The 13,152-nt window shown below is 41.0% G+C and overlaps 1 protein-coding gene across 3 annotated transcripts in view; it reads right to left on the bottom strand.

Annotated features, from left to right (window-relative positions):
- Astn1 (astrotactin 1) overlaps window positions 1-13,152 on the bottom strand; it is a 299,448-nt gene that overhangs the window by 162,242 nt on the left and 124,054 nt on the right. For all 3 annotated transcript variants that reach the window (XM_070034406.1, XM_070034407.1, XM_070034408.1), the window contains exon 3: window positions 500-893. In XM_070034406.1, the coding sequence (XP_069890507.1) occupies window positions 500-893 (394 nt within the window). The remainder of the gene's footprint in view (window positions 1-499; window positions 894-13,152) is intronic.

The following is a 13,152-nucleotide window of genomic DNA, read 5'->3' as shown; positions in this document are numbered from 1 at the left end:
AAGTATCTGATGCCATCTTTGCCTTTTTCATTTTTTAAAAAGATATACATTCTTTATAGAGACCACAGAAGCAATGCGATTAAAATACAATTAAAAATGCCCCAAACCCAAGTCTTGGGAGTTACAGCAAAGAACAGAGGGTGTTACCCAGCCACTTCATTGGAGAATTAAACTGCCTAGGCAAATACATGATACACAGAAAAGTCTATACGTGTTGATTTTTCTTGCACTCTCCTTACTTCCCAGAGGATGGCTCATTACAAACTAAAAAAGGCTGTAACTCACTTCTCTGTTGCATACAAATTTTCCTCTGCTTCTGATGATGGTCCAAGTGGAAGGCGATGTAAGATACACTAGATTTTCCAGCCATCTCAGAAAACAGGCTATCTGGGAAGGGACCCTGGTACCTTCTACCAAGTAACGTAACCAAGCATTCTGGCCCAATACCCAGCAACCTGAGACAAGGAGGAAATAGTGCTACCCCCTTCCAGCTGCCCACCTGGTGTGAGGTCCATGCCTGCCTTCTCGTTGCAGCCTTGCAGCGAGTCCAGGGTGCGTGTGACCTGACTAGCGAAGTCCTCCCCTCCATTCATGCACTCCCTCTGAAGGTGGTGGCGTAGGTCCGTGATGTCGTACTCGTAGCCATCCAGGATGGGTGTCTCCCGGATGCTCAAGGTGCCGCTGGAGTTGTGGCCCTGCACCCGAGCATTGCGCAGACTCTCCCGGCCATGACCCCCGATCAGCACTGAAGGGATGTAGTGAATCTCGTTGGCTGCCTCGGCGCTGGCACTCTTCTGGGGCTGGGGGACCCGGCGACGTTTGCACCAGCGCCGGCGAGTGTACAGGATCATCACCAGACACAAGATGGAGAGCAGGAGAGCGATCATGCCACCCTGAGAAGAAAGGACAGCAGATGGATGCAGGCAGACACGAAGGCAGAGCGCTAGACACGGCTCTTCTGACACAGCTTTTGTCCTTGGGTTACACCATTCATTCCTTCAGTCATTGGTTCCTGCATTCATTCAGGGGCCAAGGAAGAATTTGCCATGACTGGTGTTTACTGTGAGAAGAAAATGGAATGGCCAGTGCATAATTCAAGGGACCTGTTTGCCTGTAGCTTTGCCAAAAAAAAAATATTATTATCATCATTCATTACCATCTTTAGTTGTAGAGTTTCGATCTATTTGTTTATAAGTACCGTGTTTCTTTTTGTGTGTCAGTACTAGGGTTTGAAGTCAGAGCCTGGGTGATGTCCTTTTAAGCCTTTTCACTCCAGAATAGCATTCTCCCACTTGAGCCACAGATCCATGTTTGGATTTTTGCTGGTTAGCTGGAGACAAAAGTCTCACAGACTTTCCAGCCCAGGCTAGCTGTGAATTGCTATCCTCAGATCTCAGCTTCCTGAGGGCTGGATTTCAGATTACCTGTAATGTTAGGATTACAGGTATTCAGCTAGTTCAATGCATCTGGTTCATTGTCTCCTTTTCCATCATTTTCTCCCCACTCATCTCTCCCAACCTCACCCATCCCCTCAAGTTACCTGCTTCTGTTTTCACATATGGACATTGAGTATTAGTAGATAATTTGAAAAAGGCCTTAGAAAAAGAGACACATCTTTAGGAGTGTGTGTGTGTCTGTGTGTGTGTGTGTGTGTGTGTGTGTGTGTGTGTGTGTGTGTGTGTGTGTGTGTGTTCTGAAAGAGGAGGAGAGTGTAAAGATGGTTTGAGTCTATTATTTGCTGTTTGGGCAGCCAGTGCATGGTGGCATTGAGTTTCTCTTCCTGTGTCATTTCTAACAATCAGTCCGTGGTAGAATCCAACAGAATCCACAAATCAATGAGCCCTATAAAGTCTAAAACTCAAGTTTCATCTGTGCAATGGAGAAGATACCACTTAACCACCCAGGGTAGTTGTTAAGAATTAGTCCAGGCAACTATGTCAGGTGCCTAATACAATACATCACACCTCATCAGTGTTCTCAGTATACCCTTCACTATCTGCATCCAAGGAATCAGCCCAGCAGGGAAAACTAGCAACAAAGCCAAAGAGAAACTTAAATCAGTCAGCAATTAGCCACCACCAAGTGTCCGGAGAAATGGTGCCATCTGAACCTAACTTTTGGGGCCATAGCTTTTCCTGAATTACATTGTCCTTAGGGATGCTCCCTGTTTTTGTACCATGAGATTGAAAGGATTGGGACCCTGTCCTGGAGTCAGGCTGGACTAATAATTTCTTTTTTAGTCATCTGGAGGCCAATAGCCTGGAACTGGAGGCCAGTCCTTAAAAGTCAGGACACCACTTGGTGTCTATTGGAAGTGGAGATTCAGTGCTCAGAGAGACAGAACATATGCCCTTTAAGTCCCTCTGAGGCAGGGTTTGGAGGAGTTCTAAGCCCTTTCCTGCACAAAGCAAGGCAGACATAAATCTTCCCATGCACAGTTTGTAGTCACTCCTTTATTTTGGTCAATATCCTTCAAACCTCTTTCATTAGGCTGAGGTGTGTCAGATGGTTCTGCTCTTGACCTTGAGTTTCAATCACTGCCACTCTATTGTATAGGCTGGAGATGAAGAGCCCCTATCCATCCCCAGGAGCCCCACCCCCATGAGGATGGGTCGAGAGTACTTTCACAAACACATTGAAAGGGGCTTTTTCCAGTTTCTTAATAACTCTGTTGTGGATTTATAAATTTCTTCTCCCAGTAAATCTTCCCATTTCTCCTCCTACTCCCAGCATTGCTGTCAGCAAAGGAAAACACAGAGAGGGAGAAAAAGAGAGGAGGAGGGGAACTCCTTTCAAACATGCTGCACAAAGCAACAGAAACATGAAGCATTAGATTCAGCTGCCAGGTTCTGGTCCACTTCCTAGAGCATATTAGGGACACATACAACCAACCATAGTTCCTTTCATCTAGAGAACCTTTTCTCCCTCATGAAATCTCACAGAAAGAATAAATACGTTCAGGTTCCACTGAACGGAAGTATAAAGCCAAGTATTCTAGTTCCTCACTAAAATCTACCTCCCCTCTGGTCCATGCTGCTGACCCACATAACCACTGGTACCCCACAGAACCCTGCTCAGAACATAACACTGCAACCAAGTCTTCCATAGCCAATCTCTGCAGAAATCCATGGACAGCGAACCTCTGTGTGCACCCCAGTAGTTTCCAGCAGAACCCTTATCTCAACATCAGATTCTCTGGCCTTCCTCTCACCCCAAATTGAAATTACAACAATAGGTAATTAAGCCACACAGAAGGAATAACTTCCCAACTGAGAGAAGTTGTCAGACATTGAATTAGGCCAGTGAAAGCCAGAGGTAATTTTATTCCCTAAAGAGCTGTAAGAGCAGCAGAAACATCCATCTCTGAGGAATGGTTTAAACACCATCTTTCCAGCTCATGTAAGAGGTTTTAGGGGCTGCTTCCACTCTTTGTTCTTCTTCTCCAACTCACAAGAGTTATAAGATCCAGGCCATGGGTTCATTCCCCATATTACACAATAATTAAAGAAGAGCAGCTATCCATGGCTCAGTGTGGCTGTAACAGGCATTTGTTCAAAATGTTGTATATGTTTAATCCAATGAGGTAAATGTCAATTGCTTTCCCATTTTACATATAGGAAAACTGAGACTCAGAAGTTAGTTGGCCTAAAGTTCCAAGACAAAGAGCTAACAGGCCTTTAGTGATTAGGTCCATAGTGATGAATTTCAGGACCCATATTCTTAACCAAGGCTGTAGTCACCTGAATGAATCGGCTCCTGGGAGACATCTATGCTTTGAAATTTGTTTCACAGATCTTAGGAGGCTAGAGTAGCAGCATGTGGATGATTCTACCCAGATCTATCTTCACATATCAAAGGAGAAAAGAAAGTAGCTGAAGTGTGCAGTATAAACATCGGCGGATCAGAGGGGCACTACTATAAACAAAGTGTGTGTGTGTGTGTGTGTGTGTGTGTGTGTGTGTGTGTGTGTGTGTATGTGTGTATGCATGCACGTGTGCGTGCTGTGCACTGTGGACCTGGGACTTGAACTCAGAGCCTGAGTGCTGTCCCTGAAGGTTTTTTTGTTTGCTCAAGGCTATAACACTACCACCTGAGCCACATTTCTATTTCTAGGTTTTTTTCTGGTTAATTGGAGATAAAGAGTCTCATGGACTTTCCTTCCCAGGCTGGCTTCAAACTGTGATCCTCAAATCTCAGCCTCCTGAGTAGCTAGAATTACAAGCATGAGCTAACAACAGTGCTTGACAACAGAAGACCTTTTACCAAGAACCCACTGAGAACCTAAATCCAAGATTAGTTAGCAGTTAAATTTTAAAAAATCTCCCATTTCAGATTTTCTGTGTTAAAATAAGAATACATAAGGAAATGTATGCATTATCCTGCCAATGTAATTGTAACCCCTCTGTACAGTATGTTCTCAAATAAAATAAAATTTAAAAAAAAGAAAATAATAGAAATTATCATCTAAATACTAAAAAAAAAAAATAAGAATACATATACTACACATTGCTTCCTGCCTAGAAGACACTATTAGACCCCAATTTAGCCAATTGAATCAAAGATATCTGTATTCTTTCACCTTGGAGACCCACTGAAAATAGGCTCAGCATCATCCTTCTCAGAAGAAAACAAGAGAAAGTATACCACCAACCAGGGCTGAGCTGATGCCAGTACCACATCCCTCCTCACAGCTGGTTTCAGGGTGCCATTTTGTTAGGTTGGTCTAAAATTCCCTTTGATATGTAAAGCTCAGATTCTCAAAATATTCTTCATGTTTATTTTTGAAAATAATAAGGTATAAGCAGCTATCATACAAGTTTTTGTTAGGCTAAGCCAGTGCATTTAGCTCCTCTCATCTTGCTTTTGTGAAATGTTTACTCCACTGAGAGGCAATGACTCCTGAAGACCTTGACTTTCTACAAATCAGATACCAATAATAAGCCCAGACAGTGAGGGAAAGTTGGCACAGCATGGGAAGGAGGATTCCCAGGTACCCAAGTTGTGCTATGGTTTTTTTGCCTCTATTACCTACAATAGTGACAGGTGTCACAACATTTTCAATGACTTACTAATTAATTGTGGATCACTATGGAAAAATAATACACGTGCTGCAATGTTATGCAATATTAACATGCAGCACCCTTTAATAATATTTAATTATAATAAAAATTAATGAGGCACTGTGTACAAATTCTACTGAAGAGCTTACCTGCCACATCCCATAAGTAGATACCAGAGATATAAAAGCCCTGCACTATATGGAGACAGAGTATGGGTCTGGTCACTTCACTTTCCTTCTACAATGAGGGCTTGGGAATCCGGTGTCACATTTTATAATTATTACGTTCCTGTGATAAGTCACTGTATTTGACATGTCATTCCCTTCTATTTCCATAGAGCATTTTAAGCAATTTCAAGGAAAGATCTAGATATTCTAGGATATTTCTTTCAAAAAATAAAATGAAATGAATAGATAGCAGATGAAAATAGTCAAAACTTAGGTCAAGGGTTCTAAGCTAGGAACTTCCTGCAAACCAAGTAAAAAAGTGAAACACCAGATGGGTAGGGTTGAGAAAGATGGGGTGATGAGAAAAGGGGTGAGATTGATCAACATACTTTGTACTCATGACTTGACACATTGAATTGAAGCCTCTTTTTCTTGTATGACAAAAGATGTAGACTTCTTTCATGTATCCAAGGGCAACTAGAATTGGGCCTTTTGTACCTGCATGAACTCACTAAGAAGTATCAATGCACAAAATTTTGCAGAGGACACGCATGGATTGTTTGCAAGTTCATGACTTGCTCCTTGTTGCTGGAGTATCCTAGCATTCTTTATTTGTGTAAGTTTCAAATCTTGTACTATAGAAAAAGTATTAGGCACCGGTGGCTTATACCTGAAATCTTAGCTACCGAGGAGGCTAAGATTTTAGGATCATGGTTCAAAGCCAGTCAAGGCAGGAAAATACATGAGACTTATCTCCAATTAACCACCAAGAAACAGAAGTGGAGATGTGACTCAAATAGCAGAGTGATAACCTTGAACAAAAATGCTCAAGGACAGTGCCCATGTCCGGAGTTCAAGCCCCAGAATCAGCACAGAAAAAGAAAAAGATGAAGACAAAGATGAAGATGAAGACGAAGATGAAGACAAGATGAAGAAGATGAAGATGACGATGAAGAAGATGAAGAAGAAGAGGAAGGAGAAGAGGAAGGAGAAGAAGGAGGAGGAGGAGGAGGAGGAGGAGGAGGAGGAGGAGGAGGAGGAGGAGGAGGAGGAGGAGGAGGAGGAGGAGGAGGAAGAAGAAGAAGAAGAAGAAGAAGAAGAAGAAGAAGAAGAAGAAGAAGAAGAAGAAGAAGAAGAAGAAGAGGAAGAAGAGGAAGAAGAAGAGGAGGAGGAGGAGGAGGAGGAGAAGGAGGAGAAGGAAGAGGAAGAAGAAGAAAAGGAAGAGGAAGATTCAAATCCAAAATAAAACATTAAGTTACATCTAGATTCAGGTTATCACTTTGTATGCTTTTTCTAATTATTCTATTGATTTTCCTCCAAACTGGGCTATGTGAAGACTCTACTTCTATAAACAAGTTTTTCCCCCCAAAAATGGCATTTCAAAATATATTTTCTATAAAAGAATCAATAAATCATTTCTATTGGCTTTAATAGAGATCAAACAAATGAAGCCAGTTTTTATTTTATTATGAAATTGACATTTTCAGCACATACCTCAGAGAATCACCTGAAGTTTTCCAGATAATTCATAGATTTTAGAATCTCTACATAATGATGTTTTATATAACACTGGTGGTGACTGAGCAGAGAAAAAATTCGACATGGATCTTCCTTTCCTATTTATCATAGCTCTGTTCTAACCAACAATTTTGCTTAATCACGGTTGGTCCTGTAACCTGTCTCTCTCCTTAGCCAACTCCTACTTGCCATCTTCTCCTACTTCACTTTAGCCATTCAGCTTCAGGTTACAATTCTTTGGTCTCACTGCTCTTCCCATACATCCTACCATACAAAACTAATCACACATATTTTACCTTTGATTTCTTGTTGACTTCATCTACTAGGCTGAAGACTTCACGAGAATAAGGACATGTCTGACACATCCATTTATATCCCCTGGGTTGGTCATAGTGCCTGGCATAAAGCAGTCAATAATTTCATATAAAATGAAGGAGGAAAGGAAGGAAGGAGGAATGGTCCATCAGTGTTGAATATGCTTCAATATAAACATTTTCTGTACATAAACATTATCTGTATGCCTGCAGTCTAAATTTATGTACACTGCTTATGTAACTCATCCCTCCAATTCATTACTAAGTTGTCCAAAAAGTTTTTACCAATGCCTTTATGGAGGCATTTTTCTAGTCTAAGGGTTGCTGCTATGGAGGTACTGAAATGAGCACTATAGGCATGGTTCCTGATGAACAAATTTTACTCTCTGGTTAGAGAAAGCAGTCTGTGTATTTTGGATTTTAAAGTAAAAGGTAGGCAGGAAAGGAAGGAAGGAAGGGAGGAAGGAAGAAAGGAAGGAAGGAAGGAAGGAAGGAAGGAAGGAAGGAAGGAAGGAAGGAAGGAAGAAAATGTACAGAAAAACAAAAACAGATGATAGGTGATGATAGGTGCTATTATCAGCCAGTCAGTGTTTTCTTCTCAGAACAAAAGAAATTGAAATAAGTGGAGATATCTTGAACAAGAGGTGAAAATGTGTAACATCCCAAGAGCCAATGAAATCCTTTCCAAATTGGTACCTCATGACAAGTAAATTCTACAATAAAAGAATCTGATTCTATTAAATATCACCAAAGTTTAGGGCATTACCTGGGTTTTGTGAACCCTTGGCAGAAACATAGAAAAGCTGAGATTTTTGTTTTCAGCTACCATCTGTCAAGAGACAGCAGCCAATCAATCAGCTCACATTTCAAAGCTTAGTTTCACCCTAGGAATAACCAGAAGAGTGAATCTGAGACATAATTAATTATCCCTCAAGGCAACTGGACATACTGAATTCAAATTACATCTCTAAAGGAATTAAATACTTGTTAAAAAATAAGAATCAAACAGAGAAGTTTAGTGGCTCGTGTCTCCAGTTTTACTTTAACAACAGCCAATGGTCAGGGCAAAGACTCAACTGTATGGCAAGAATCATTTACATCTGTCTCTGGCTTTTCCAAGAGCCAGATCAACAGGAGAAAAACTGTACAAGCCCATATGGCAACTCCAGGAACATTCTAATTTATACCCAAATTTTCCAAGGACAAAGAACAGATGAGCAAGATAGATAGATAGATAGATAGATAGATAGATGATAGATAGATATCCTCTCAAAGTTCTTCTGATCCTGGGATTCTATGAACTCACTTAAGCAAATATCAAGGCTAACCAACTGCACAACTTAGTACAAGCTGCATGGCCTCTGTGGGTCTAACACAGGTCTTTATCTATAGCATAAAGTAACTGAAAGAAATACAATATTTTTTTCTCAACTTCAAATTTTCCTGATTGCAGCACTGACCCTTATCAATGTAGAAGTGGCTCTAAATTCCCTGCCTTGAAAATCCCCAAACCACAGACTCAGAATATGATGAAGTGGATCTTTCAGAATCAGACCATCACCTCCACTTAGTCAATGGAGAAGCACACATTCACTTCTCCAATGACACATTGAGGCTCTTCAAATCTGGGGATGTCATGCTGAAAATCTCTTTACTACCACAAGGAGTCACCCAAACAGAGCAAAAAATCCCTTAGTTAACTCCTCTGTCATACTATCTTTTTGTTTTTGGGGTTTTTTTTTGTGTGGTGGCTGGCGAAGAGGATTCCATTATCCCCTGCCCATCTCCTTCCCAAGTGGAAGACAAGTGAAATGCTTTAAGCATATTAAGTAGTGAGCTCAATTTATAAATTATTAGGAACATTATCTTCTCTTGGGGGTTTTCTGAAGACTTTAATTGCATGGAAAGTCTTTCCAGTTGCCACAGGCTACCCTGTTAATTGAGAGGCCTCAATATGTCTTCTGGGGCCACTGATGTGAATTGTACAACCTTCTGGTAGAGGACTAGCCTTCTCCACCTGGAGAGCCTCTCACTGCTACATTTCTCTTGCCTGCTGCATTGATACTCCAGAATCACCATATGAACACAAGTATCTAAAGAAAATACCATAGAGGAAAAAACAACAACAAAAAACAAAAACACGATGTCCCCAAGGTCCCTTCTGGTTAAAAATATCATTTCTTGGTGAAGCTAGGTCATAGACAACCATCAATAAATAAGAGACAACTCTGAGACAGAGACAGGGCCTTCAAGGCAGGTAAGTTGATAATCCAGATCCCTTCTAACCTAATGAGGTTATAAGCACATCGTTCACAGAAGAAAACCCAACTTTGTAGCTTGATAATTTTGACCACTGTATTTCTTCTTTAACCTGTGTAGTTTGTCTTCAGTTCCTTTATGAGACTCAGAAGTTTCATCTAATGAGAGCCCGGAGCCCTGTGGAGACACTGACTGGAGGCTAGTGTGCTGGAGTCAGCCTGGGCTATTTCCAGTTGGCCTCCTTCAGGTTCTTTTTTTAGAACTGCTTTTTTGGTTCTTGAGATTTTTCTTCCCTGAGACCCTTGACTTTGCTGTCCCAAAGCAAATATGGGGAGAATGTATTTGTTCATAAGCTGCTGACTGATTCTTAATAGTTTGGTTACCTGTCATTGGCCTTGAGGAGAATGCTAAAGCTGAGTTGAACTGAATGAAGCAGGGAAACAGAGAAGCAAGTATGGCGTGGTCTGGGTTTTCAGGTCCAAGGCTATGCCATTGGACCCTCCCATTATGAGGACTAGCCTAGACCTCTGCAAACTGAGAGAGCAGTGAGAAATGAGGCTACCCATGTGAGCTGAAGTCCCTTCTGTCCCTTTGGATATAAATGTAATGATTTTCTGTATGTCCCGCCCAGTCAGAGGTGATGGGTGGAACCCCAATTGATGTCATGTATTAAGATGTTAACTAACTCCACCTATTCATATATGGGGTTATGTGCACAGGTGCATGTATTACAAATGATAGGCTGGCAGAACCAAAAGCACTTGAGGTCAGTGTCTCAGCAACCGTGGGGCAGAGCTGTCAGAGACAGCCTCCCTCCATGGGCCATGTTCACCAGCCCTTTGAAAACTCACCATCCAACCATGAAGCCAAATAAATATCTCCAGCTGGATAATGCTCAGTGTCTATTCTTGGCCATGTTCCTTTCCCCTTTCCTCCTTGTTTTTCTGCAGTAGGTTATCTTGATGAAATAAAATCATGACAATAATCTGCTCCATTAAGGATCAAACATTAAAGGAATTATTGAACAAGCAACAAAAGAGGCATCAGGAATCATATATGCTAATGGCCATCCGACTTTAACCCTCTTTCTCTCTAATCAATGGAGCTATAAAACCCTCTTGCAATTCCTCAAAAGTCAGGCAACTCAGTTCAAAGGGAAGAAACGCTGTCTTGGAAAGCTGATTGCTTCATGGATATCAGCTGGGCTGAGGCAAATAAAAATGCAACAACATTAATTAGTTAGTCACTGAAGCAGATCATATGCAAAGCATGTATGAAATGCAAGTTACTTCAGATGAAAATATACTATAGCACCATTAGCTGGGGATAGAAGTACAGAAAGAGTTACAGGTGTCAAGATTTCTCTGAATCAGGATCACACTCTCTACCAGTGAAAGCTTAAAGAAACTGTTTCTTCCCCAGATTAAAAAAAAAATGCTAAGGATCCTTTTAAAAAGCTCTATTACACAAGATGCTAAATTTAAGGTGTAGGTAGATTGCCTTATACACAGGGTATGCCATTGATGACATTCTTGTCACACATGGGAGTACAACTCAGTTGTAAATGTCACCATGGGGTTCAATGTACCAGAGCCCAATCAGGTATTCAGGGTCCTGCTCTTGTTCTGTCTTAGGGAAGAGGACCTTCAGTGATACAGTCCCTATACTGGAAAACTAAAGAATTTACATGATCAATGATTAGTTTTGTGACTATCTCAAAGGTTTCAAACCATTATGGAAAGATTAATCACTCACCAGCTTCCTATAACAATCCTACTACATATGCTTAATGGCTCTCTAGATTTCTGCTTTATATTGTTATTCTATGCACACATTACCTTCCTCCTAGAGGAGAAGTACAAAGGAGAAAGAAAAGTTAATAGTAACTACTGTTTGTTCAATATTCACCATGTGTCAAGCACAATACCAAGCAAACTGTATTAAGAAATATAAATAGTCAGGCACTGGTGGCTCACGCCTGTAAGCCTAGCTACTCAAGAGGCTGAGATCTGAGGATAGAGGTTCAAAGCCAGCCTGAGCAGGAAAGTCTGTGAGACTCTTATCTCCAATAAACCACCAGAAAACAGGAAGTGATGTTGTGGCTTAAGTGGTAGAGTGCTAGCCTTGAGCTGAAGAGCTGAGGGACAGTGCCCAGGCCCAGAGCTCAATCCCCATGACTGACAAAAAAATATAATTATTAATATTTACTATTTCCAGTTTTAGATAAAGAAACAGAGGATCATGGGTATTAAGTAACTTGTACATGCTTGTATATAGGGTTCAATCACTAATCTTAGTATATAGTTGTAGAACCAAGAGGGAGAGAAAGGGACCTATCATTACGACCTGGTCCCTAAGCAATCAACATCCCATCTTTCCAAAATTAAATTAAATCCTGTAAGACCTTGCTTCTACATCTAACCTTTTGGGCTCATGCAAGTAAGGATTCCTAAATGTCTATATGTGGTACTCTCTGTGCTGTCTTCCCAAATGACCCCAAACTTGTTCAGTCAAGCTTCATCACTTGGTTACCTACATGCATACACAATTACTTACATTTTCCCAGATTGACCACATTTATCAAGCCATCATTGTGCCCAGCCAGGGAAAATCTAGAGAAGCATGGATCCTTGAGCAAATGTTTTCTAATGTGAAATCAGCTCCCTTCAAGGTCTAAGAGTACAGATACTCAACCATTTCCTGAATGCACTCTGATATACATTTGCACAGACTTAGGGATCTTTTCTGTCCTTATGTCCTTGTTTTGCAATTAAAGGCCTAAGCCAAATAAAAGATATTTTGTACAATACAGCAAGACACATGATGACAGACTCGGGAGAAAATGTACTTGAACATTTTCAGGGAAAACAAGGAGCTACATTACAGCCATATATCTTAAAATTGTTCTAACTAATAATAGATTTAGAGAAGACAAGAGCATCTCTGCAGGTCACATTTTGCATTAGGACATGAAGAATGCCAATTGTGACTTCCAAACACAAGTCATTCCATAGTAGTCATTAAGCTCTCTCAACTGGTAACCTGATTTGACTCACTCAACACTTTAACAGTAAGCCCCTAATTCTAACCTAAAATCTGGGTAGAACAAACATCTCATCTTATTCCCTTGTTATATTTCAGCTGTAACTCAATGTTGGCCTCCAAGCAACATGAAAATTAAAGCTGAAGATTGTAGCAGAGGAGCAGACAAGGGAAATAAGGTCTCAGGGGAATTGCTGACGTACAAAAACCATCAGAGCAACTTGCTCCAAGATCCCTTCCAAGCCTGTACTTCTCTCCAGCCAATCCTGTCTAGCATGAAAGAAGGGAAGAGGAGGAGAGATTCATAGTCATGAGTATTCTCTTGGGACATGCACTCTGAGCTATGGCTCTTATTTCTCCTTTAAAAATTATTCTGTTCGGATTTTCTCTGAAGCTAATCAAACATGAACCATGGAGAAGGGGCCTGGTTTGTAAAAGCCATCTCTGGGTGAGTTACTGACATTCTCATTAGGACAGGCTTCGTTAAACCACCAGCTTCAACATCAGCAGCATATTGTCTTCAGCTAATTACATTTTTGCTGGCAAGGCCATTTTACAAGTCTTCAAATCCTTCCCATCATTAATTTAAATAAAACAAAAAAAACCCAAACCCAACTGTCCCTCTCTGCCTCCCCTCTCCCCCTCTGGTGTTCCACCCACCCTTGCCACTTGCTTTCAGCTTTGTTCTGATTTTCCTGGTCGCCTTTCCTTTCCTTGGCCTCATTTTTGAACAGAAGAGTGCCGATGAAAAAAGGCAGAAGGACAGTCATGTGATCTTTATTTATCTACCAG

This window comes from Dipodomys merriami, unplaced genomic scaffold, assembly GCF_024711535.1.
Source record: "Dipodomys merriami isolate MVZ:Mamm:240054 unplaced genomic scaffold, mDipMer1.0.p SCAF_24, whole genome shotgun sequence".
Lineage (NCBI taxonomy): Eukaryota > Metazoa > Chordata > Mammalia > Rodentia > Heteromyidae > Dipodomys > Dipodomys merriami.
Note: the sequence above shows the minus strand (reverse complement) of the source record. Positions and strands in the feature narration are given on the sequence as shown.